Source organism: Bubalus bubalis, chromosome X (genome assembly GCF_019923935.1).
Source record: "Bubalus bubalis isolate 160015118507 breed Murrah chromosome X, NDDB_SH_1, whole genome shotgun sequence".
In the NCBI taxonomy this organism is placed as follows: Eukaryota; Metazoa; Chordata; class Mammalia; order Artiodactyla; family Bovidae; genus Bubalus; species Bubalus bubalis.
Genome location: NC_059181.1, coordinates 66,234,284 through 66,262,130, shown reverse-complemented (window position 1 = coordinate 66,262,130; position 27,847 = coordinate 66,234,284). Strand labels below are relative to the sequence as shown.

The window sequence follows — 27,847 nt, the reverse complement described above, 5'->3', positions numbered from 1 at the left end:
GATGCACATAACCTACCAAACAGCATAGTTTAACCTAGACTACCTCAAACACGCTCAGATAATTTACATTAGCCTACAATTCGGCAAAATCATCTAACAAAAAGTCTATTTTATCATAAAGTGATGAATATCTCATGTCATTTATTGAATACTGAAATACAGAATGGTTGTGTGGGTACAGAATTGTTACCAGTATCTGGGTTATTAACCCTCAAGATGTGGTTGACTGGGAACTGCAGCTCACTGCTGCTGCCCAGCATTACCAGCATATCACTGCCCAGCATATCGCTAGCCCAGAAAAAGATCAAAATTCAAAATTTGAAGTACTGAATAAGTATCACTTTATACTATCTTAAAGTAAAAAAAACTGTTTAAGTTGAACCATTATAAACTGGGCACTGTCTGTAGTAATATTAGCCATACATGCTTATCATATATTTATCATATATGCAGCATTTTTGCTAATTTCCCTTTTTATTATAAACCAGTACTAATCCTTAGCTATCATATTGAAATTATTTTTCTCAGTGTATCATTTGTCTTTTAATTTTATTAACATTGTGTGTTGATATTCAGAAGCTTTCATTTATGAAGTTGTATTTAACAATAATTCCTTTTGTGGATTTTGTGTCATATTTAGAAAGTCCTTCTACATCCCCAAAGCTATGGACATATACACTTATGTTTTCTACTTTTTTTATGATTTTATATTTTACATTAAGCCATGTTTGTCTCAAGAATATGTCAAGAAGTGGCTAATGTTATTGCCATAATCTCAATATCAAGCTTAACAGCAATTGCTGGCCACTGAAGAATTCACTTTACACTAGGTAAAAGTTCTAGTATATGATTATGCAATATAAGACACAAGCTGAGTAGACACACAGTATCTAATCCACATTCCCATACTGTCAAAAATGGTACTATTAATATGCTTGAAAGTTGAGCAGGTAAGTATGAGGGATATTGTTGTAACTGCTTGGAATGAAATACATGTCTGGGTGATGAAATGGCCATCATGCTGAGGCTGGCACTCTCTCAAATAATATTTGAGGGCCTACTATGAGCTTGTTGGGGATATAACAGTGAATAAGAGGCTTACTGTTAAGGGGGTGGGCATAAACAAATATTTTCAGATGAATTTCTTTAAAGAAAAGTAAGCTGGGAAGGGGATGTTGTTGTTGTTGAGTTGCTAAGTCGTGTCCAGCTCTTTGAGACCCCATGGACTGGAGCCCACCAGAGTCCCCCGTCCATGAGATTTCTCCAGAAAGAAAACTGGAGTCAGTTGCCATTTCCTTCTCCAGGGGAATCTTCCTGACCCAGGGATGGAACATGTGTCTCCTGCATCGGCAGGTAGCTTCTTTGCCATTAAGCCACCAGGGAAGCCCAGTAAGGGCATGGGGGAAGTTGTAATTTCAGATAGGGTGGTTAGGGAAGTGTTTTCTGGGGAGATGACAATTGAGAAAAGGTTTGGGTGATGAGAGCAAAGATATGAAGAGGAAAATGCCAGCCTAAGTAAAGTTGTAGAGGTGGGAACAAGTTTAGTTCGTTGGAAGAATACTAAGAAAGCCAGTGTAGCTGGACTGTTACCTGAAAACACAGAAAACAGAAAAATGAGAAAAGAAACGAGATAACACCCTAAAACTGTGGTTGTTTTTCTTAGCTGTGAAAACGAGAGTTGTTGCTTGCTAGCTCATACTGTACCTTCTTTCATGCATTACTATCTAAGAAAGGCCTTCCTCGGTGGTGGTGGTGGTGGTTTAGTCGCTAAGTCGTGTCCGACTCTTGGCGACCCCGTGGACTGTAGCCCGCCAGGCTCCTCTGTCTATGGGATTTTCCAGGCAAGGATACTGGAGTGAATTGCCATTTCCTTCTCCAGGGGATCTTCTTGACCCAGGAATCGAACCCAGGTCTCCTGCATTGCAAGCAGATTCTTTACCGACTGACCTATGAGGGGAAGTCCATGTAGTTGTTTTTCTTAACTGTGAAAACGACTTGCTAGCTCATACTGTACCTTCTTTCATGCATTACTATCTAAGAAAGGCCTTCCTTAACCGCCCTTAGATTCCAACGTTATCAAATTTTCCCACCCTTTTACAAACACCGCCCCTTCTCAAGAATTTCAGAATTACCGTTTGAGAGAGGCCACCTCGGACCACTCTTTTTAAAACTGCAATTCCCATTTGCCGCCACCGGGCTCTCTCCCACCCACCTTCCCTCGCCTTATTTTTCTCCCTAGCATTTATCATTAATTTTATATACTATAATTATTGTCCCTCCCCCCAAGAATATAAAGATACACAAGAACTGGGATTTTGGTCTGCTTTAATTTGCGCTGTATCCCCAAAATCTATACTAGTGTTTGACACCTACAGTTGGCATTCGATAAATGTATTCGAATAAAAGTAGGATGCTGTATTAACCGGTCCTGACTGTGTGAATCGACGTCAGGCTAGACTAATATCGCGTTTCTCACTCTCTGAAAAGGGCTTCCAGCAGTCATACGGTGACGTCCTCCAGTTTTCAAAATGGGAAAGGTTCTCACAGTTCTCAGAACGCGAATTTCTCGCCACAATTCAAAATGGCGGAGGAGGGTGGGGCCTGTCACATGGTGGGCGGCACAGCAGCTTTCCTTTTCCAGGCCGCGGCCCGCCCTGCCGCGTCGTCAGCCGGCCACCTCCTCCTCTCACCGAGGGTTTTTCGAGGAATCGCCTGGGATTGGATAAGCGGCTGGGAGTGGATAATCGGCTGCGGCTGCGGGGCCAGGACGCGGCATCATCACTTCCTGTTGTGGGCAGGCGTTTCCTGTCGCTGCTTGGTAACAATGGGGAAGATAATGGCTGCCTGAGCAACGTCTCCGAGCAGGCGCTGGACTAGAGGCGGGTCTCGACCAGCGACTCATCGGAGGCGGGCTTGAGAGCTGCGGCAGGGGAGGCGCGCAGGAGCCCCGGCGGCGGCGGCGGCGGCGGCGGCGGCCGAACCGACCGAGTCGGATCCCGACACCAAAACCGAGTAAGTGAAGCCTTGGGAAACGGATGGAGAGCGAGAGGAAGACAGCGAAGCCCCATCTGCTGCTTTCTCTCAAAATGGCCTGACTGGTGCATCGTGGTGGAGGCTTAGCGCCGCTTCCGGACCCCAGGCACCGGTTGCTGCGGGGGGCTCCGTGGCGTAGTCTCCGCTGCCATTTTAGTTGGGTGTATAGTCGACAGGCTTTTTGAAGAAGGGGAAGGAGGTAGGTAGTACTTCCTCTCCGTGGCCGCGCGAGCCGCAGCTGGGGCCCTCCAAAACCTTAAGAATTTGGGGGAGGCGATTTTCGAGTGTTGGCCTCAGGCATGAGAATCTTTGATCGTCTCAGGTTTTCCTCTCCTCAGTTCTCTGGAGACTTCCTTCTCCTCCTCCCCCTTTCTTTTACATGGCGGGCTTGGGTTTAGGAAATGGGGAAAAAATCAGGCTGCTCTAAGTTAGATGCTGGGAACTCTTGGGCCTTGAGATTTCCCAGGATTTGCAAAACCCCATTTTGAGCCTTCTGCTTCTACAGGGCACTATCAGTTAGGCGCCCCCTGAGGCCACGATGACATCTTCCCTGAGGATCTAAGACAAATGTGGTTTACTCCCTTGCTTGAATAACCCTTGCGTTTCCTTTGCCAGATACCACTGCACGGATTCCCCCCAAAAGGGAGGGAAAAGCCGTTGCGTGTTTGTTGTTTTTCCCTGGCTGAGGGTGGGAATTGGGCCAAATGATTTTGAAGTTAATTTCCGTTCAATCCGTGCACAACCCAACCCCTCCCCCCTCAAAAAATGCCTGAGGGTCTCGGCTTCTGCGGGCGGTACCTGCCACGTACGCCATAGCTTTAGTAACTAGTATTAACCGGTTGGGCTTCTGCTTCCTGAATACTCCGTCCCTTTTTCCCTTATGCTGATTAATTTCAAGATGGAGGAGACAGCCACGTTCCTTCCCTAGACAGTTTCACCATACTTATTCCACAGGTTAGTCCGGGAATCTGAGGCCTAGCAGGCTTGTCTATTTAGGTCGTTCTTTCGTTTTGCAGAAAGAGGAAGCATTTATATTAGGTTGTCATTCAGTCATAGCAAGGCCCCACAATAATTATTTTTTTGCTGGAAATAAGGAGTCCGCATTTCCTGAATCAGAATTAACCGCAGTGGCTTCGGATGATTGAAAGGAGGAAGAAATAAATTACTATTAGTCCTTTTTTAAAAAATTCTTGTCATTATTGAAGACAAAATACACTTATCACCCCATCAGGTATATTATGTCCCTCCTGGATGACTTGAGAGCAGGCAGGCACAGTTATCGCTGCCCCAGAATCAGTTTTCTAAGTTGTAGAAATAAAATATCCAGGAAGACCAATCTAAATATTTTTTAAATTTTGTTTTAGGATACTCTTCTCTTACTGAAAAAGTGTTTTTCTTTAGCCTAAGATGTCCTGATGATTTTTCGTATTTTAGTTCCTGCCTTAGGCTAGTGTAATGTACCAAATAAGTTCTTGAAAGTAACTGTGAGAATCTGAAAATAATTACTGATCTGATGCGTAAAAGTCCATTTTAAGTAAGTTTATATTAAAAGGTAGATGGGCTGTCAGCCTTTAAAAGATACCTTCTGTCTAACATATAAGATTGTTGGTTCCCTCTGACCTTAGTCTCACCAAATATCCTAATACTAATGTGGAATTAGGTTGAATTATGACGGGTGTGTATCTAAAATACATAGGATATGTAATTTTTAGGATGTGTCTGTTACAAAGAAAATGTCTATCTTATAAAAGAGGAAGAATAATGGATTCTTTTTTTTTCTAGAGCAGAGAGTGAAGAAAACTAAAATCCAGTTTATTGTATACAATACTATGTCATAACAGTCAGGTAATTTTATTTTTTGTTGCGTCTCCTGATGATTTATGTGTAGAATGCATGTTTTAAAATATTTATTCTGTTTTGGGGGCCCTGTAATTGAATGGGCTTCTTTGGTATATATTAGTTGGTGTCGGGCATTCTTAATGGTCAGAATGGGTGTTTTTCACTGGGAATTCAAAGGGTAGTGTTTCTGAGTAGCTGGAACCTCATTAGCGCTGTCAGTTTTCTTTTAAAATAATGTCTGAAATTTATCAGTACCTGTATAAAACAGAAAGAACAAAATAGAAATTTGCTTCCTTTAATCACTGTTGGAATGGGATGAGTATAAATAAATAATATTTAAATGTTTATTGAATAACTAAATGAACTAACAGTAGACTATATTACAGGAATATAATCTCAAGTTATTTTGTGTGACATTTGATATTTTTGCTTCAAGATCGGAGAAGTCATAATATATAATACTCTAATTGATATCAACCTCTTTCATCATCGTTGTTAAGGTAACCACACAATTTATTGCCCTAGCTACGATGCTTTTAAGAAAAAAAGGAACATTATTTTCCTGGACAACAGGTGCAAACCAGGATTGTCCCATGCAAACTAGGATGGGTAATTAGCCTAAATTCATAATTAATTTGGATTGAATACTTATGTGTTAGGTCCTGTGCTTCACATGTGTGATTTTGTAATCCTTACAGCCAAGCTTCATGAGGATGTTACCTGTTTTACAGAGTGAGACTCAGAGGAGAGATTAGATAATTTGTTCTCTATTAGATAATTTGTTCTCAGAAAGGTAATAAGTGGTAGGAGCCCCTATTTTAACCCAGGTCTGTCTGATGCCAAAATCAATAAACTTTTATGTCCTTAGAATTGTTATTAGATCAGAAATGCAAAAAAAATGAAAGGTTGTAATAAAAAATATCTATAGGTTAAGTTGCATCAAAAACTTCTGTTAACACTCGAAGGAAATTTGCTTTATGAAGCAAGTAAGACTTATCTAACGATTACACTCTCTTTTTCTGTCTGTCAGGGTTCTTTGTTTCAGCTGTTACTGCCTGTAATATAATTTGATAAACAATTTAAAATTAGAAGTGGTTTTAAGAAGTAGCTTAATAATGAAGTGATATCTAGAAGTGTTAGGCTGGTTGGATATATTTTTGATGTTAGTGAACATGTAGTGAGGCCTTATATACAGTAGATCAAATGGGACATTTGCATTTATCAAATTACAATGTGTGTATAAACATTTTGTAATACAGACATTTCCAAACCTTATAGCCCATTGATTTTTAAAAGTATCCAGTTTACATGATCCTTTGACATTTTGATACCCAGTGTAAGAAAGCAATAACACTTTTTTTTTTTCTTTTTTTTTTGAAATAGAAGTTTCCCAGATAAAGCAGTTTATTTTAGAGGTAAAAATCTTGACAATCTTAAACAGTTTGGGAGTATATTTGTGAACTTGTGGTTTTGCTCCTGAAATAGATATTTGATGTTTTTGCTGTACATAGTCTTATATTTGGGGTTTCCCTGGTGGCTCAGTGGTAAAAAAAAAAAAAAAAAATCTGCCTGCCAGTGAAGGAGAAGTGGTTCAATGCCTGGGTCTGGAAGATCCCCTGGAGAAGGAAATGCCCACTCCAGTATTCTTGCCTTGGAAATCCCACGGACAGGGGATCCTGGCGGGCTGCAGTCCATGGGGTTGCAGAAGAGTCGGACATGTCTTAGAGACTGAACAACAAATTCTTGTATTTTAGTGTTTCAACTCAAGGGTTTAATTTCATTAGTCAAAATATCACATACATATGTTTAGAAGACTAATATCTGTAGATAATACATGTGTGTATATAGATTTGTGGACTTACTGCAATAATTTCACAGCAGCAGTTTGGACTGCTATTACAGTATTTACATGATGATGAACATAATCCATTCTGTGGTGGGAAGGAGATATTGTGTTCGGTGTTTTCAGATTTTTCTGAAATGAAAAATAGTCTCTTTCCTCTTGCTCTACATTTGATTGTGTGAAGAAAGGGTTTAATTCATAATTACATTTTTCATTTTGTATTGACCAAAGTTCCTGTTAGTGTCAGTTACATTTGAGGTCACCTTATAATTTATCCAAACTGGGACACTTTTAAGAGTGAAAGAAGGCCATATTAATAATCACTATAGGACAGCAGTTGTAGACTGCTACTCATATGGACAAGCTGGGTATACACGGTCACCTTTGTCATCATCTCTCTGTAGGAGCACTGGTTCAGAAATCACAGTTGTCAATGTGTTTGGTTCTGTAACACAAAATTATTTTCCTCAGACAATATAGGAGTCATTTGTGTAGGTGATATTTTTCAGTCATGTGATTTTAAAATAGTTCATTTTTGGTGGGAAACTTATATCTTAAAAAATAGTACTTTATTTACTAACACCAGAATTGCCAGTAATCAATGACTTTTGCTTTAAAACGTTTTAAAAATAAGCGCATGAGCCTTTTGGGTTTTTGAGTCATTGACTTCTTGTGAATAATGAGAAATCAGAATTGAGTTAGTGTGCATAAGACCAAATTCTAATTTAGTGGCATAGCTTGATAGTAAAAGAACATGAACTGGGTAATCGAAGATTAAATTCCCTGTCTTAAGTACTTGAGTGAATCGAAATGTCATAATGGGTTCCTTTTTAAACTAACTTGTTCCTGTGAATTGGCAGCATTTGGCTTGGTCTCCATCCTTTGATTTGTTGACGTTCTTTTTTTTTTTTTTTTTTTTTTTTTAAATTTTATTTTATTTTTAAACTTTACAATATTGTATTAGTTTTGCCAAATATCAAAATGAATCCGCCACAGGTATACATGTGCTCCCCATCCTGAACCCTCCTCCCTCCCCATTCCATCCCTCTGGGTCCTCCCAGTGCACCAGCCCCAAGCATCCAGCATTGTGCATCGAACCTGGACTGGCAACTCGTTTCATACATGATATTTTACATGTTTCAATGCCATTCTCCCAAATCTTCCCACCCTCTCCCTCTCTCACAGAGTCCATAAGACTGTTCTATACATCGGTGTCTCTTTTGCTGTCTCGTACACAGGGCTATTGTTACCATCTTTCTAAATTCCATATATATGCGTTGACGTTCTTAATATTCTTTTGATTTAACTGTTTTAGAAGGTTGTTGTCATTAGAATTGTTTGTAAGCTGCACAACTCCTGCCTAGAGATTAAACACGTGCTGAATCCTTTTTTTTTCCTCATGTCCTTTTTTTTTTTTTAATTTTATTTTATTTTTTAAACTTTACATAATTGTATTAGTTTTGCCAAATATCAAAATGAATCCGCCACAGGTATACATGTGTTCCCCATCCTGAACCCTCCTCCCTCCTCCCTCCCCACACCATCCCTCATGTCCTTTTCAAGTGATAAAGATAGAATACAAGAGACATTGTATTCAATGTCTCTTGAATTTTGCCATGCAGATATTTTATAATCTCATACTGCTCTAGTAGTAGCAGCAGTGGCAGAAGTTTTAGTAGAATACAAAAGACATTGTGTAGAATACATTATAGAATACAAAAGACATTGTATTCAATGTCTCTCTGAATTATGCCATGCAGATATTTTGTAATCTCATACTGCTCTAGTAGTATCAGCAGTGGCAGAAGTTTTAGTACCATCCTCCAATAGGCCAATAATGGAAATAAATTGTGTGGCTGGTGAGAGGTACTGTGCAGTAAGGCAGTGAAACATAAAGCCTACCCTATTTTTTAAAGAGGAATGCTTTGTATTTGTTTTTTAAAAACAAGATAGTCATAAAAAGAGAAGTGTACGAGTGAAGTAGCAGTGAGAAAAGCGCAGCTTTTAAACTTACATCCTAGTTATTCATGTTTCTTGACCTTTATTTTTCCAGCCTATATTGTAATGTGATGTGGGTTATATCATAGTCTGGATTCATAGAATTGGAAAGGTATCTTGTAGATAGCTTAATCCAGTACACTAATACTGATGGAGATCCTGAGATGCAAAAGGTTAAATAATTGGCCAAATTCACGTAGTTAATCTTATAGCCAAGACTAGAACCTAGTATCTTCTCTTTTTTCATTTTCACAGAGCTGAATTCCACCCTGCTACTCAGTCAACCTTTGATTTGTTGGCTGCAAATGCTGTAAAGTTTTAATCATTCTGTATAGGAAAAATTCCCAACACTTCTGGTAACTACATATACAATGGTATTTTATATCCAGACCTCAAATTCAGTAGTTCTTTGTGACTTGGCTTTTTTTGTTGTTTTTAACTATATTAAGTATTTTTCATTTTGATGATGGTATTATTGACCTGACATTTTCTTTATATACAAGGCTTGCCTGTCATTAATTCTCATATGCTCTATGAGGTTCTTAATGAAGAAAGAAACTCTGTTGCAAACAGAAAACAGAATAATGCCTGCCCTTTTTTCAGTATGACACATTTTTATGTTGATACCTATGATTTTTTTTTTTTTTTGGTGTGTTGTACTTTAGGACACTATTGAATTTTGGAGCTTGTTTGAACACATCCAAAAGGTGATAATGCCCAAGATAACTTCAGTAGTTGGTTGACATTAGGTTATCTTGATTCCTCCCTCCTGTACTTTCTGATTTTTAAAAAGAAGTGATTTCTTCCAGACTTAATAGATGTGGTCTATTTTAAAACTGATACTCATACAACCTTTTGAATTTCAGAATTCATTTTTTTATGTCTGTTGTTTTTTTAACTCTATATTTTTGTGCCTTAAATCTTAATTGATGGAGTATGTCCATTGAATATAGTATGTTTGCTTACATTTAGCACCAGGTCTCCTGACCCATTAATACTGAACAGTATGTTTTAAGTGACTTTTTGCCCTAACAAAACAAAAATACATGTTTTAAAGATTACTGTACGTGGGTTAGAAGAATTAAATAATTATAGCAGTGGTCAGAAACGTGCATAATTTATATTAATATATGATAATTACTGTAGAATAATTGAAATCACTAAAAATGCTTTAAAATTCTCAAGGTGAATAAAATCTGCTTTAAACACCCTAATTATAGAATAAATCTCAAGTTTGGTTTTCTTGCTGGCTTTTCCTCCCCAGAATTAAATTTACCTGACACAGTCATACAGTTACTGACCAGATGAGTAGTTTTTGAAATGACTGGGCAAATTTTCTAATTTGGCTACTTACTTTCCAGGACTAGATTTGGCTGTATTGGCACACAGTACCCTGAAAGAAATAAGGATAATAACATATGCTATGCATCTGAGGGGCAACTGTATTTAAAACAAAAATACTAAAAGTTGACTTGTTTAAAAAGAAGCCCTGCTGGGTTCATACTGCTTATAAAAGATGTTTTGTCCTTTTGGAAGTTTTCATACCAGAAGTGAACATGAGCTAAGTGAAAGTAATGAAGTTGCTCAGTCATGTCCAACTCTTTGTGACCCTATGGACTGCAGCCTGCCAGGCTCCTCTGTCCATGCCTCAGGCAAGAATACTGGAGTGGGTTGCCATTTCCTTCTCCAGAGGATCTTCCCAACCTAGGGATCGAACCCGGGTCTCCCACATTGCAGAGAGACTCTTTGCCACCAGGGAAACCCCAAACATCAACTAAAAAGCTGATAGTGAGGTTGAATACATTGGACATGCCTGTTAGGATTGAAGGAATGTATTTTTAAGGTATATGGTCTTAGGATATATTGGGAGGCAGTTGACCATTTATTGAAAAGTTGACTGGATTTGGAATCAGGAGACCTGGATTTAATTGCTGGCTCTTTCCATTTACTAGCCTCATGGCCTTTGGTAAATCACTTCCTCTCTCTATGCTTCAGTTTCCTATCTGTAAAATAGAGTTTGTGATTCCTACTTCATAGAATTGTTGGAAGGCTTAAATGAAATATAGGTGAAAGGGCTGTATGAATAGGGCAATGGATATTACTTTTAACTAGGAAGAGACCTAAGTGATTTAAGAACAGTTACACGTTTTTTCTTTTACGTTTTATTGGTTAAGTTTTCCATAAAAATATTTAAGTTTAAAATTGACTGATGATAACCGTCTATTTAATCCAAAATTTCTGACTGTGCACATGAATATTATAACTCAATATAAGGTAACTGAATGAAAAGATTTAAAATTTTCTCATTTATGATGATAGAAGGAGCCCAGGGGGTATGGGGATTCTTTTTTTCTCATACCTAATTTAGACTGGAAATGTACCACAATGTTGTTCACCACAGAGTAGAATCTAGAGACCCATTTTATTAACATGATCTTTTCACACCAAAATGGAGAGAGATCTGTATTTGAATATTTGAACTGCAGTCTCCTGACATCTTTGGCATGTTTTAACTTTCCGAACTTGTGATTTAGAATTATTAACATTTTTTCATTTTTTTTCACCGCTTAGGTAGTGAAGGCACTGCTTAAAATGAGACCAGACTCACTGGGTGTATGTTCATAAGATGATTTTACAAGGCATTTGAAGGCATTGCTTACATTCAGGATTTCCTTTTTTTTTTTTTTTTTTTTTCCAAAATGTAATTAACTTCTAGTCCAGTGGACCTTGGCAGGTGTTAAAGCTGTAACTCTCTAAAGCTGTAACATCTGTCTTGCCAGTGCTGGAATCTCTTGACTTCCACTCCCAACCCAGGCAAATGTAGAATAAAGCAGAAAGAATGAATGCTTTGGGCAAAAGTAGGGAACCAAGTAGGCTTTTTCTCTCCCTGTGCCTTAATCAACTGCAAGAAACGAACAGCATTTTAAATGAAAGTCTATACCTTGGCAAAAAACATGGTGTGTTCTGTTTAATGAAGCCTTGCCAATTTGATTGCAATTTTGAAATAAATGAGTGTGTTGCAAGGATGCCATGTGGGGAAAATAATTTCCTTTATTTTCTCTGGTGTAGGTAGGGGGAAGGGAGAGCAGCATGTTACTATGGAAGTAATAGTAATTTGGATTTGTTTACGTGTTACTTTGTGTGTCTCATTGTTAAAATTTTGAATTAAATAATAAACCAAAATAAAAATCCCTCTTGAATAGAATAACCCAACTTCTAAACTCATCAGGCAGGAGCTATTTAGGATTTAGCAGTCTCCAAAATCACAGTGTTGAGAGGGTTTTGAACAGAGGTGTGATTTTTTTTTTTTTTTTGGTCTCTAGTTTCCATGTAGGAAATATTAGAATTTTTAGGTCAGGAGTGAACTTGAAGATTGGTGAGTGTAATTAAGAATCATCTATTCCATGTGTTTTTGTAGAGTATTCACCATTATCTTCCCTAGTGGCTCAGATGGTAAAGAGAGTCTGTTTGCAATGCAGGAGACCCAGGTTCGATCCCTGGGTGCGGAAGATCCCCTGGAGAAAGGAATGGCAACCCACTCCAGTATTCTTGCCTGGAAAATCCCGTGGATGGAGGAGCCTGACGGGCCCCAATCCATGGGGTCACAGAGAGTCGGATATGACTGAGTGACTAACCCTCACCTCACCGTCACCATTATTATTTTACTTTTGAAAAGCGTAAAGGGGATTCATAAATAGTGGGTTTATAGAGCAGAAACAGTATATTGGGAACACTTTAGAGCTGTTTCCGTATGTGGAGTTTCTCTACCTTACGAACAAATTCTTTAAAGCTGCATGCATTGTCCGATATGGTAACCTCTAAGCACATGTGGCTACTGGACACTTGAAATGTCATTAATTAACTGGAACTGAACTTTTACTTTTCTTTCATTTTAATTACGCTAAATAAACAATGTAAATTTTTTCCATGAAACATGACTTTTTTGTTTCATTAGGACTACATTTCACTTTAACCATTGAAAATTTAGCATCCAATTTGAGATGTGCTGTAAGTATAAAATAACATACCAAATTTCTGAGACTTAGAATTTTAAAAAAGAATATAATACATCTCAATAATTTTTATATTGATAATATGTTGAAATGATCTTTTGGATCTGTTGGGTAAATAAGATATGAATACAATTAGTATTTCAAAAACATAAAAGACCTTGTGAGGCAGGAAGTGACACTAGTGGCACAGGCAAATGCTGTGCAGAGACAGTTGAAAATAATTTACCTGAGGTAGGCAGTCATAGCTTCTCAGGTGGTAAGATTTCACTGAACCTTGAGGGGTGAGTGAAATGGGGAGAGACTAAACGGAGGGCTGAAGGGAGAGCATTAGAAGTGTGAAGGCAGTAAAGTACAAGATGTGTTGGAGGGAAAGGATGGGGCAATATAAAGTGGATTGGTCTTGTTAAGAAAATGTTATAACAAAATTGTGTCACTGGGAATATGTGGCTTAGTATGACCCTAGACCCAGACTAAGGAAACCAAGGGACTGTCTATCCTTAATGACATTTTAGTCCAAAGGGTCTTTTGAAATCAGTCTGTTCAAACTCCTACCTAATATCTAGCCTCTACTTGAATACTTGCAGAAATTGGTAGTAGCTTACTTCAAGAGACTGGTTGCATCTCTACTTTTGGACAGTCTTTATTTGTTTCACTTTTAAAAGACAGAATTATTTGCTTCATATTTTTTCCAACTCTAGGCTCTAATTTGACCCTGTGGTTTGCTGTCTTATATGTTATAACTCCAAATATTTGACGGTGGTAATCGTGTCCATTTTTAGTGTTGTCTTTGGGCATTTTCAAGTAATTCAGCCATTTATTTTATGGTATTCCCTGGCTTCTCACCATCTTAGTCACTCGAGATATTTTCTTGTGTTTGTCAGTGTCCTTTTGGATGTATTTTTAATGTTTCAAATACTCCACATAGAGTCTGAACAGCAAGTAGCATTGACACTACTACCTATTTTTATCTGAATACTGTGACCTAGGAAAGATTTGTCAACCTGTGACTCCAAGGTTTCTTAACGGTCAAGTCAAACATGCTTTTAACTGAGCTTTTGTTAACTAAAAACTTCAGGTCATCTTCATGTTGCCAGGACAGGTCCCCCTCTCCCCATCAGCTTGATAACCCTTAAAGTGTTTAAAGTAGCACATTTACCCTTAAAGTGTTTAAAGTAGCACATTTACCATCATTTTTGTTGATTTCCACTCATCCTCACAGCCCACTGAGAATTCAGGATTTGTTTTTTTTATTATATACATCTTCATTACTAACTCCCAGCGTTGAGTTGTCTATAGATTTGGCTGGCATGTCTTTGACTTGGTTCTTTTCAAAATGCTTAAGACTGGGCTCTTTGCAGGTTAACATTGCTCCATAATCTTTGAGAGTGGTATTCAGCAACTGTGAATCTGTTAAATTGTATTGTCATCAAGCTCCTTGCTACTCAAACTGATTCTAGGATTAACAGCATCAGCATTACGTGAAGGCTTATTTAAAATGCATGCTCTCAGGCCTCACCCCCAACCTACTTAATCAGAACCTGTATTTTTACAAGATTTCCAGGTGGTTCGTTTGTATGTTGGAAGTTTGAGAAGCATGGATCTAGCCTATATTTCTCCATAAAATAGGATGCAAAAATTTTTCAGACTCTGGACAAAAACCAAGCCAGGTGTTTCAGCAGTATTATCCTGATGCCTCTATCAAAAAGTTTCTCAACCCTGACTGTGCAATGGAATTACCTGCGGAATTTTTAAAATGTCGCTGTCTGATTGGCCCCAGAGAAAGCTCCTCAGGTGATTTTAATGTGAGAATCTTGTAAAGCAAGTTCTGTGTGAAAGAAGACTATGTAATGCAAATGAGGTTCATTTGACAGTGAATTCCACTTGTGGTGAACATGTTTTTCTACATGTTTGCAATATATCTGATAGTCTATAGCAGAATTCCATGCGCTCTCCCTCCCCAGGTTTTGTGCCAGATTTTGCTGTGTTAAAGCTTACAGACGTCACTTTCTTTGCAGATTAAGATCATCTGGTATGCCCTGTTCTCTGATTTCTCAAAGACGAAATTTTGCAGTTTGGATTTTGTTTTGTTTTGTGTTTTGTTTTGTTTTTTTTAGAAACTTGGTTTTTTCCACTACTTTCAGTTGGAAGATGATTCTCCTTGCTGAATAAGATAGAAGTTGAGTGCCTCTACCTACCATCTTCTATTAATATACCATCTGTATCAGAGGCTTAGTAAAAGATCTCATTCTTATTTCAGATTTGTTTTTCAAAGCCATTTAAAAGCTCTTTCCCATACTTTTGAAAGTTTCTGTTCCTTGTGGGCTTTAACCTCTGACGCTATTTTTAAGACTTTGTGCCATTCTTGCAACAGTCCTTGGTATGTGATTTTTCTGTTATCTTTGGTTCCTGTCCTTCAAATGTCAGAACTTATCAGAAATTTTTGCCTTCTTTGAAAGCTTTGCATTCTTAAAGCCTTTCAACCCTACTGAGTTTTCAGTTTTTAGAAATTTTCAGAACTATTTATTGATCAATTCCTTCATAAGTGGAATTGATCCTTTCATGTTACTACTATTCAGAATATTAACTGCTTAATATTAGCCTAGTGTGATTTTCTTTGGTTTGGGAAATTATGGCTGGACTTTCTTTGTGCTTTTCTATATTTTTTTTAATTAACTGTGTGCTATTTATTACCAATACTAAGTTGTAGAAAATTTTGGCTTGTTTTTTTTTCATTGCCTGGTCCATATAACGTTAATGGGTGTTTTATTTAACCTGTTGACTTCTAGTCTTACAGTTTCAAGTTATGTAAAAAACAGCATCTTTCAGAAATTTATATAGTTTAGTCTTACCAAAATTAAGAAATCTTAGTTATGAAATTAGGAAACTCCAAAAAATATTAAGGTCTTTCTCCCTTTCCCTTTCCTTGAGATAATTCATCTTGTTTGTTTAAAGAATGATAGACTAGTTCTAAGAATAATGATCTAAGAAAAACAGTGGAGAGCCAGATGTGCCCATGTATAGACTAAAATTTGTTTAGACTCATCAGCTAGACAGTCTTCTTTGTTTTTTTAATATCTGAAAGATGGCTTGTTTTTATTTTTCTCTAGTATTGACATAAACATCCAGATACTTGGTCTTTTGTGTGTGGGATTAAATTGTAGTACCAACATAGATTACTGCTTTTCCACAAATCAGATTTTCACATGTTTCTGAGTTAACTTTTATTTTGTCATTGTGAACTTGAGTCAATCTGGGGTTGGAAGGAAAAGAATATACTATATGTTTCCTAGGGCTGTACAAATAGTGAGTGGCAATTAAGTTTTGGCTAGTTTTATGTACTATACAGAGTAGGGGTTGACAAACTTTTTCTGTAAAAGGCCAGATAGTAATTTTTTTTTCACTTTGCTAATTAAAATTGAACATATTACGTAGTTATTTATATAAAAAGAAGCCAAATTTCCAGTTTTTCTTGATGTAATAATAAATGAGTACAATGTTTTATAATACAGGTCTACTAATGAGAAGAATGGTATTCTTTTTGGTAGGATAACATTTTGCTAAATTGGGGCTAAACATTCTTTATCATCAGAATCATTTGCAGATGTCCATTTAGTGTTTTCTGATTTGAAATGAGATTTTACATATTTCGTCGTTGAAAATATCTTCACACATTAAGTATGCTGTCTAATCAATATACAAACATATAATTTTAATTGTAAATTTGCCTGACTCAATATATTTTTGCTCTATGCATTTTTTTTTTAACCACCATTTCAGTTGTAACACATCTTCACAGATTCCACCTCAGGTTGTGCTGAATTAGTGTTTCTCAGCTTCTTTGAAAATGTTATCACCTGTAGTTAGTTGTTCCATGCAAACTATTCATAGAGACTACTGCTTTAGTTACTTCAAACTCCTCAAATAACTTGACTCCTTGAATAAGCAACTGAATAGTATCAGTTATATTTGTCAACTCCTCAAGAACCAAAGGGAACTACTCATTTGCTTCCTTGTTTTTCACTTGATGATTGATATATCCCAGTATTGTCATTTTTTGAGCACCTGTTCTCATTAAAAGGCTAATAATCTTAAACCAGTTTATTTCCTGTGGACTATTTGTTTAGCTTCTGCAGTCAAACGCAATTTAGCTAACACAACATTGATAAATGTCTTTCCTTGCTTAGCCAACAAATGAGCCACTTAGAAACTTACTCTGGTTGAAGCTTCATTTTTTATTTTTGTGAGGAAATATTTTGTGATCTTTGTTTTAAATTTTCTAGTTTTTCAGACCATTGCTTTCCTGTGAATTGGAAATACTATGATGAGTGCTTAGTCTAATAATATTAATGTATATTTTATTATTTTAGCACAGTTTCAGTGTCATTGCATTATAAATAAAATATTTGCCATCTACTCTAATAAAATAATCCATACTCCACTGTGCCTTTAGAGATGGTATTCAGTGTTCAGCAAGTTTTACTGGAATACAGCTGTACGCATCCATTTACATACTGCCTGTGGGCTGCTTTCTTCCTATAATGGCAGAGTTGAGTAGTTGTGACAGAGACTATGCGGCACCGTCACTCCTTTGCACTGGTGGTCTGTGCACTGCAAGTCACGGTGATGCAATTATAACTTGACAGCATTTCAAGTGCCATGCTCATCCTGTAACATTTTTCTAAATTACCAGTGCACACTCATCGTATTAAATGGAGAAAGTGGGCTTGACCATTAGCATTTTTAGAACTTCTGTTCTACATGGCATATCTCTGTGAGAGGCAGTAGAGCATAGAGAAACCTGAATTCAGATTGTCCGGGTTCAGCTTCTGGCCCTGTCACTTGTTAGTTGTGTAACCCTGATCAAGTTATATAACCTCTATACTTTAGTTTCTTCATCTGTAAAAAAGGAATAACAACAACAACAGTGTTTGTGCACAGTGTCATTGTGAGGACTAAAAAACAAAAGCAATTATAGTGCCAAGAATTCAGTAAGCTGCTTGGGTTTAACCTTGTTGAATAGACACCGTTCAATTCTTGCTACACTGCTGAATTCTTATCTGTATTTCTCTAACCAAACTTTTCTCTGGACAAGTAGCTAAGAATTTATTTATTGGATCTCATAATTTTCACACATCACAAAATATTCTCTTAGAAAAACATTTAAAAGTGTAATAATCATCCTTAGATCTCAAGGAGAAAAAATAGTCACCAGGGCTAAGTTTGGTCCATGGGCCATGGTTTGCCAACCCCTGACCTAGTCTTTTCCTAGTATGATAGTGCTTTTCAGTGTTTGTATTAGGAAGTTTGCATTCATATGAGGTCTTAAAATTCATGTCTCAAACTGAATTCTGGATTTTCACATAATTAAAACTGTTCTATAGAAGATATACTGACTTCTGTTTTCAAGAGTGATCTCCTTTCTCCTTTTAGGTAATTTTCCACTTGTTCATCAAGATGGAAAGCTCAGATTGTAACGATAAAGGAAGTGGTGATCAGTCTGCAGCACAGCGCAGAAGTCAGATGGACCGCTTGGATCGGGAAGAAGCTTTCTATCAATTTGTAAATAACCTCAGTGAAGAAGATTATAGGCTTATGAGGGATAACAATTTGCTAGGCACCCCAGGTATGCAATGTGTAGTTTAAAGATTTACATATATATAAATTGCTGGTCTTTAAAAAAACAACTGTTTTTTTAAAAAATGTTTTGTTTACCATTGTGAAGTGTGATTTTAATACCAGGGATAGAGAATGAAATTTACTGCTGTACTTACTACTTGATTTTGTTCACTCATATTTGCAATTATCCTATGTCAGGATTTATAGTGAGGAATTATATTATGAATTCATAGTAAGCTGAATTGAAAAGAGTGGAGCTGAACAATCTTTTTGTTATTTATCTTTATTTAACTACTAGACAATGGTCTGGAAGAGCTAATGGGAACTTTGGTTCTTAGGACAGACTTAACTCTGTTTTGTCATCTCTCATTCTCTGAATATGTCCCAATCATAATCAACCAGAGCTAGCCTTGGGTAAAATAGTCAGTTATTCAGAAATTTGTGCTTGGTTATTCTTTTTTGCCTCATTAGGTCCCATTTGATTCTAGTTAAAATTCATTATATCACTTTCTCCTCATTTCTGTTTAATTCTATTAACGTTTGAGCGATTGCTTAAATTTTAAAAGGTAAGGTGTTAGCATGGTTATTATATTAACAAATCATCTCACTCACTCTGAGTTTCTTTGTCTTAAATGCAGATAATATCTATCTCCCAGAGTTGCATTTTTAAAGAATGAGATATTGTATGCAAAAGCATATTGTAAACTGGAAAGGAATACAAATAAATATAAGTTGTAATGTCATGCTCTCAAATAGGTGAATTTTACTCAGGTTCCTACTCTTCGGTTGTCATCTCAGATGGATAAGTCATTGGATTTTATTTATAACTTCGCAAACATTTTAAACTGTTTTCAGGTGAAAGTACTGAGGAAGAGTTGCTGAGGAGACTTCAACAAATTAAAGAGGGCCCACCACCACAAAACTCAGATGAAAATAGAGGTAAGTTTTTCTTGGAAGAGGGGTGTAAAGGATGAAATGGATAAGGAGCTTCCTAATGATAAATGTCAGCCAAAGATAATCCAAATCAGTAGCACAAATTAATTTGGTGTTAAGTAACTGCTCATAAAAAGAACTGGCATTTTCTTGATATTTGGTGAGAATGTTAACTTTTTTTTTCCCTGCTTCACCTGTGGGATTTTTTTGAGTGTTAATTGGGATATAGGAATTATATATAATGTGATCTTAAATGTGATCATTTTTCTTGATTTTCCACCTTCATTGAAATTCCCCTGTACCCACTGAATTATTCCTTCCTTATAAACCTGATTTCCTTACCAGCAGGAAGGTTGCATTCTCTAATCTAGTGGTTCTCACTGGGGTATAATGTCTGGAGACATTTTTGGTTGGGAGTTTGCTGTTTGCTCTAGTGGGTGGAGGTGAGGGATGCTGCTAAACATCCTAAAATGCACAGCACAGCTCCCACAACAAAGAATTATTTGGCTCAAAATGTAAATAGTTGGACTGTTAAGAAATCTTGTTCTTACCTCAGGTCTGGTGTTTCTCCTTCAGTGTGAAATATGATAACAGTTAGGTTGTTGAATGTGCTGTATATGTACTGTGCTAGGTTCAGACTCTTTATTTGTTCTGATCTCTAATTTCATGTTAATTTAAAATCTTGGTAACATGAAGAAGTAACCTGTAAATCTTGTTTATATTTTTGCAATGTCTAAAGCAGTCCTGTAGTTTTTAAATGTCCTGTATTATCCAAGGCACTTAAGTTAAGAGCCCAAAGAAATGTTGTAGACTAATAAAAATCTAACCCAAAAAATGTAATTTGAACTAAAATACTAGCCCTGTACCTTAACTGGTGTTTTACCTTATTTGATTATGTTAATGTTTTGACAGTGGACTGAAAAAATGTCTTCTGACAGTCCCCAGTGGTACGCTAGGCTCTGTATACAATGCTAAAAATAGACTTCCTCCCAATTCCCTTTTTTTAAAAATGCTTTAAATTTCTCTAGGATTAGCTTGCTGTTTTAAAATGGAATTGAAAGTTTCCTGCTTTTACTTGCCAATCAGTGCAGTATAGTTTAAACAAAATCTGTAAATTGAAGTTTGTTCAGAATGTTTTTCTGCTAATAATATGAAGTTTCAGAGTATGGTTTCTTATTTTTAATAGTTCCTTTTCACCCCTCCCTTTTTAAAAAACAGGTGGAGACTCTTCAGATGATGTATCTAATGGTGACTCTATAATAGACTGGCTTAACTCAGTCAGACAAACTGGAAATACGACAAGAAGTGGGCAAAGAGGAAACCAATCTTGGAGAGCAGTGAGCCGGACTAATCCAAACAGTGGTGATTTCAGATTCAGTTTAGAGATCAATGTTAACCGTAATAATGGGAGCCAAAATCCAGAGAATGAAAATGAACCACCTACAAGACGTTCTAGTGGAGAAAGTATGGACAACAACAGCCAAAGACAAATGGAAAATCCACGATCTGAAACAACATCTTCAAGGCCACCCAGATCAGAACGAAATTCAACTGAAGCATTAACAGGAGAAGCCCCACCTACCAGAGGTCAGAGAAGGGCAAGAAGTAGGAGCCCAGACCATCGGAGAACCCGAGCAAGAGCTGAAAGAAGTAGATCACCTCTACATCCAATGAGTGAAATTCCACGAAGATCTCATCATAGTATCTCATCTCAGACTTTTGAGCATCCTTTGGTAAATGAGACTGAAGGAAGTTCTAGAACCCGGCACCATGTGACATTAAGACAGCAAATAAGTGGACCTGACTTACTAACTAGAGGTCTTTTTGCAGCTTCTGGAACAAGAAATGCCTCACAAGGAGCAGGATCTTCAGACACAACTGGCAATGGTGAATCTACAGGATCAGGCCAGAGACCTCCAACCATAGTCCTTGATCTTCAAGTAAGAAGAGTTCGTCCTGGAGAATATCGGCAGAGAGATAGCATAGCTAGCAGAACTCGGTCAAGGTCTCAGACGCCAAACAACACCGTCACTTATGAAAGTGAACGAGGAGGTTTTAGGCGTACGTTTTCACGTTCTGAGCGAGCAGGTGTGAGAACCTATGTCAGTACCATCAGAATTCCAATTCGTAGAATCTTGAATACTGGTTTAAGTGAGACTACATCTGTTGCAATTCAGACCATGTTAAGGCAGATAATGACAGGTTTTGGTGAGTTAAGCTACTTTATGTACAGTGATAGTGATTCAGAGCCTAGTGGCTCAGTCTCGAGTCGAAATATGGAAAGGTCAGAGTCACGGAATGGAAGAGGGGGTTCTGGTGGTAGTAGCAGTTCTGGTTCAAGTTCCAGTTCGAGTCCTAGTTCCAGTTCCAATGGTGAAAGTTCAGAGACTAGCTCAGAGGTATTTGAAGGCAGTAATGAAGGAAGCTCATCATCAGGCTCATCAGGTGCCAGGCGAGAGGGTCGACACAGGGCCCCAGTAACATTTGATGAAAGTGGCTCTCTGCCCTTCCTTAGTCTCGCTCAGTTTTTCCTCTTAAATGAGGATGATGATGACCAACCTAGAGGACTCACCAAAGAACAGATTGACAACTTGGCAATGAGAAGTTTTGGTGAAAACGATGCATTAAAAACCTGTAGTGTTTGCATTACAGAATACACAGAAGGCAACAAACTTCGTAAACTACCTTGTTCCCATGAGTACCATGTCCACTGCATCGATCGCTGGTTATCTGAGAATTCTACTTGTCCTATTTGTCGCAGAGCAGTCTTAGCTTCTGGTAACAGAGAAAGTGTTGTGTGATTAAGGTCTGAACTCTCAGCTATGTATCTGGTATAGTGATGGGCAAACAGGAATCACTTGCTTTCTGTCCACTTTTTGAGTGGTGCTTAAATGTAAAGTAGCAACCAGAATTGAGTCATTGCTTTCTGAATGAGTCATTGTCCTTTCTCTAATTTCTGTTCCCCCAAAAAGGAAATATTTAAAAAGCAACATGTTAGGACATAAAAATCTGACTTCAGTATCAGTAATTGTTATTACTGATGATTTATCATATACTTGTCAGTTTCTCCTTTGTTATCTTAAAAGGTCTGCCTTAGCAATGACTCTCACCTGTTTTCATATTGATCTTTAAAGTTTCATATGCCATAGCAAAGAGGGGTGAAGGAAATTCCCAGTTTAGACTCAGTTACAGTACATGTTTCCTAAGTGACTGCTTAAAGCTATACCGTTCCCAGTTATTAGTTGGCACACATTCAGCTACATTCTGAATATCATTTGTTCACCTTTCAGACAAGGTGATATTGGACTTATCAGTGTAAATAACACTAAGATTAGGATCTTCTAAGTGTATAACTGTCTTCTAAGCCCATCACTGTGGCACACTGTAGAGTGAGCTTATAGTTTAATTGAGATATTTATCTTGTGGAAATATTAAAAAAAAAAGCCTATGCTTGTGTAAGTGAAAAAATCACATTCATTTGTTTAAAAATGTAAAGCTATTTTGTAGAGGCTCAGTACTTTTTCCAATGCACTGTTGTATTAATGCATTAAAAATTGTAAAGTACCATGCTTAGAAATGAAAAAACTGCTTTTTGTGAGCCAACATAGTAAAAAAAATAGAAAACACACCAAACAAAGTACAAAGCTGCTTTTGTAAGTGTGTAGATGTAAGAGCAGAACATATCTATAATATTTAATGTATGTGAACAGCTACTGTGACCTGCAAAGGAAAGGACAGAGTATGGATTTAGGCAGGAAATGAAAGAGGGAGTATAGAGAAAACTGCTTGGAAGAACTTAAACTTTTCATGAAGACAGTAATTCCACAGATCCTTGGCACAGTATTCTACTTGAGTAGATGAAGCAAATTTGGCAGAGTTTTGGTTTAAGAAAAACAAGCCACTACCCCCTAGCACAAGTTACATTGATGTTTTTGCAAGTTTGCTTCTCAAGAAAAAAAATGGAGGAAAGAGACTGTAAACCACTTATTTAGCATAAGAAGTGAAGTTGGCACAGATGTGTATACTAGTAGGAAGTCTCAAATTTGCATTGTTTTTGGTATTTGTTATTCAAGGTACCAGTGCACACTTGTTACTATCTCTAATACAGACCTAATATCTCATATCTAAAGACAAGATGAAGAACTAAGGGAGTTTTATTTTTTGTGGAAAGTGAGTCATGTTGGGTTATTTGAAATTCAGATTTTAATTGTGCTGCCCATATTTGAAGATGAGAAGGCTGACTCACAATCTATGGGATATGCACTTTATGTTGTTTCCTTAGCTTTGTGAAGAACCCCAGTACTCTTGCCGACTTTCTTTTGAGGCTGGTTGGGGTTAGGATTAGTCTGACTGTGGAGGACTGTCTTTTTCTGGGAAACGCTAGTGGGCCCAAAGAGGGATTGAACACATCCTTGGCTCTTAACAAAGTGAGCTGATACCCAGGTGTATGTAGTCAGATGCTCTACACAATAAATAAGTCTGCTTTAGGAATTATCTGGCTACCTTAACTGTTACCAACTCAGCTGTACAGATTATTTCAAAGCTCATTCTTTTATATTTTCCTCTGGCTTTCAATCCTACCTAAGTATCAAGGAAATTGTAAATATGGTAGTTGTTTACTAAGGATATGTACTGCTCTTGCAAGAAAATAATGTCCAAACAAAGCTTCACTTATTTTTTTTTAATATAAGCAGATTTTACTGTTTATGGCGCTTATGTAATACATTTTATCTTTCTAAAAAAATTGTCCATGTAAAAGTCAGGATTTGTTTATATTTGTGAGCCTCCTTGTATCCTTTACTAAGGGTGTAATCTACAGTTTTCAGATCTGCAGGGTAGTCCTGATTGGCTAAAAACAAACTCATTTTCCTCTTGGTATAAAATGTCCCATTATAATAGGGGTGTTCATTTTAAATAGTTTAAAAACAACTGCATCACATTCTAAGCATAAAAGAAAATTATTAACAGGTACCTTCCTAACCTCCCAAGATGTATTATTACTCATTTGTGAAGTATTAAGAGGTAACTCATGCAGAATGCTGGTTATGAATGTAGATACTGAAGCTATTCATAAACACTGGAAATAGAATTTTAAGTTTTTAGCCTTCAGTGCACATATTGGACATGTGCATGTGAAAACCTTTTTCAATAGCACTCATTAATTTCCATTGGACTGTGTAGAATGGATACAAATATTTTAGTGGAATTTGCTACTTGATTATTTTTTTTTGCAAGGTCCATGACCAGTATGTACTTACTAGTATGGACATTGAAGACAAGGTCATTTGTAGGTGTCAGATGTACAATGGAGAACAAAAATCTTTTTTCCCACCTGCATCCAAACAACTGTTCTCTTGAGGGAGCATTTTCTTGCAAAAGACTTTACATTTCATTTTGTACCTTTGCACTTTTTCTTTATTACAGAAAGGTTCTGTCTTGAGGACCTAGTTTGAACTTCATGCAATAATAGGAACAAGAAAAAACAATGTTGGGGCATTACATTGTTCAAAGCATAGGGAAAAAGTACTAAAAATGACATTTCTTGATTATTTCAGATTATTTTAAAAAACTCATTTACTAGTCTGAAACGTTTGAGGTGTTTAACTGCAAGCAGCTGACGTGATTGAGATTTATTAGTACTAAAAACAAAATTGAACAAGTTAGCTTTAAAGTTTGCAGACTTTAGCAACCCTAGAAGATCAACCAAACTGTTAATTTGGAATATTTGCTCTAAAAAGAACACATTAGTTATACCTTAGTGGTGGTAATGGAGGGTGGGGATTGAGAAAAGTGTTCATGTTAGTGTTGGAGTATAAGTCATCAATTGTATAAACAATTCCAAAAAAACATTTAGCACCAGGATTATGTGTGTGTGTATACATGAAATCTCTAAAAACATGATCGTGGGAGTTCATCCAAAATTTAAGGTTAGGAAACTGTTACAAGTGTTACCTCAAGTAATCCTCGCCCCCCGCCCCCTGCCAAAAACATGTTCTTTCCCTGCCAAGTATTCTCTCCTAATGTCAATGTCTCAAATTATTTTTATGAAGGGTTATCACTTAATATGCTTTGTATTTAATCACCTGCTTCTCAAATGTCCATGACATGAAATGGGGCAGCATCAGCCCTAACTTTTCAGCAGTTCTCAAAATACCCACATAATCGGAAAGTGAATGTTGCAAAATGCTTTTTTAAAAAGCCATTTTTACAGCTTGGGAGAATACAGTGGCACCTTGTGGTGGTTTTTGATACTTTTAAAGATGGAGGATATTTTTATTCCCCCCCTTTACTCCACCCCTTTTCTTTGCTGTTTGTGAAAAAGAAATATTTGTAATCTTCCTTATTTGAGTTTTTAAGTTTTACCGGCTTCCCTGTCAAATATGTTACCAATACTAAATACATAGAAGCCACATTTGCGGGCACTTCTGTCTTATAATACTGTGCTGATTGCTACTTACTAAAGTATACTGTACCTTAGTAATGCAAGAGATTGATAAGGCACATGTTCAAATGTCAGGCATTTATTTTCCCTTAATATAATTCTTTAGTATGTGTAATATTCAATAATGGCTTCCCTGGTAGCTCTGTTGATAATGAATCCGCCTGCAATGCAGGAGACCCAGGTTTGATCCCTGGGTGGGGAAGATCCTTGGAGAAGGCAATGGCAACCCACTCCAGTATTCTTACCTGGAAAATCCTGTGGACTATTCAATAATTGTTATTCAGTAATATTCAGTAACTTGTAATTCATTTGGAAAGTTAAAATGCAAGGTCCAAGTAACTAGTATTTCATTTTTAAGTTAGATTTTTAGAAAGCACCTAAGAAACAGCTATGAGTTATATACCTACCCTTTACATTTTTAGCATTCTGAAAAGAGTGCTTAACTGGAACATTACTAAAATAGGAATATTGGAACAAGTAAGCAATCTCACTTGATTTGAGTAACTCCATTTTGTATCTAGAATGCAGTATATTTGAGCTGATGGAATGTTCAAGGAATAACAGCAGTTTATATCAGTTTTATGATTATTTTCATGTCTACATAGGTGTTCTAATTCAAATTTGAAGAAAATAGGCACACCCTCCCAACAGTCTCAAAATCACCAAAATACTTTTTTTTGGTTAGGATTTGTTTACTAAAGACCCCCAAGCTTAGATTGACATATCTTAAAGATACGCAGTGAAAGTGAACCCCATAATGAATGACTGTGCCTAGTTATTTGAGGGTTCCTCTATCAGTTCCTCATATTGCAGATTTTTCTTAATACCAAGATATGGCTGAACCAGCTGCCCAGCCTTAACTCTTTTCAATGCCCCTTTGCTAACATTCTTTGAACTGAGTGATTTGTATGTGTTTTAACGTCCAATGTTTGGATTTTACCTCTTTATAGCTCCATTTGTTCCTGGTGCTGCTTTTAAAGATGTAGGGCCATGTGATCCAGTATCAAGTTGAGTAGGTACGCAGTTGGCCTGATTATGTATCTGTGCCTGTTTTGTCTTCTCCCAAGAAGAGCTGCTTTGGTATAGACGTTTACTTAGATTCAGATAAAGAACTGGGCAGCAGTTTTGGAAAGCTTTCTGAAGCCTATAAGAATCTAAAGGGATATGGAGGGGGAACAGTAACAAAGGCGGCCTTTATGTCTTTCAACATGAAGCACATAAATGTATGTTCTGTAAAGACTATAGTGATTGTTAAACCAGGGCTTCCTGACCTCTGGGAGAGACTTTCAGAAAAGCAGAAAGGAGCACCAAAGTGAAATGAATTTGGTTGTCTTACTTTATCTGGTTTCTCATTTTCTTCAATTTAAAGCTGAACATAACACCCTTTTCCAATATCTATCCAGCAGACTCCTGGTTGGGAAGCCCTGTATTAAATTTTGAGAATGTACCCAGTTTCCTTTTTTTTTTTTTTTTTGTACAGTGCTTTCTTTACACCTGCTAAAAATTGTTTAAAGCAAAACAAGACCTTGAAAGGTCAGTCATATTAAAGCTGGTTTGATTATTAATAGTTATCTTTTAGGAAGAAGCTTTTTCCCTATGTAAGATGTCATACTGCAGATTTAAAATATAGACTATCAATAAAATGCATGAAGTGATCATTTGTGCTTGATCATCTCTCCTTGGGTTTTTCTTTTAAAAGAGGAATCTGATAAAGATTCTGTTGCTTCACACCAATGTCAGATAGACATGGTTTTAAAAATCATGTAGAATTAGAGTGCAACCTTGATTTTGATTCCCCTCACTGTTTGAGTGTGGGCAGGTACTGGTTTATGAAATATAACTTCTGTCCTGTATTGTGTAATGGCTTAATCTTTCAGTGGTAAAATAAAAGATTAAAGTCTATTCGTATATAAGAATCCTGGAAACATTTGTGTAAATGACATTTTAAGTAGGTGCATCTTTGACGTTTCTTGTATTACTATTGACCTGATGATTCCCTTGCTTGACCTCTGTAAGTATAAAGACTTGTCTAGGTGTGCATGTGTACTCAGACAGCTTTTGTCTTCCATTCCTACTTCCAACCTTTCACACATGTTGCTTAAACCCCTAAGAGTTTTGTTTCTAAGTAAG

At 37.0% G+C, this 27,847-nt stretch overlaps 1 protein-coding gene across 4 annotated transcripts; it reads left to right on the top strand.

The window, feature by feature from the left end:
• The first annotated feature begins 2,827 nt into the window (after positions 1–2,827).
• Positions 2,828–27,386, top strand: RLIM (ring finger protein, LIM domain interacting). 4 transcript variants are annotated; one of them, XM_006043099.3, is made up of 6 exons: positions 2,828–3,012; positions 4,816–4,878; positions 5,259–5,372; positions 18,157–18,349; positions 19,198–19,281; positions 20,494–27,386. In XM_006043099.3, exons 4-6 carry the CDS (start codon positions 18,181–18,183, stop codon positions 22,074–22,076), a joined length of 1,836 nt encoding a protein of 611 aa, XP_006043161.1. In that variant the 5' UTR covers positions 2,828–3,012; positions 4,816–4,878; positions 5,259–5,372; positions 18,157–18,180; the 3' UTR covers positions 22,077–27,386. The 4 variants fall into 4 exon arrangements, with proteins under 4 accessions (XP_006043161.1, XP_006043162.1, XP_006043163.1 ...); XM_006043100.3 differs by lacking the exon at positions 5,259–5,372; XM_006043101.3 differs by lacking the exons at positions 4,816–4,878; positions 5,259–5,372 and having other exon boundaries at positions 2,829–3,012.
• The last annotated feature ends 461 nt before the right edge of the window (positions 27,387–27,847 follow it).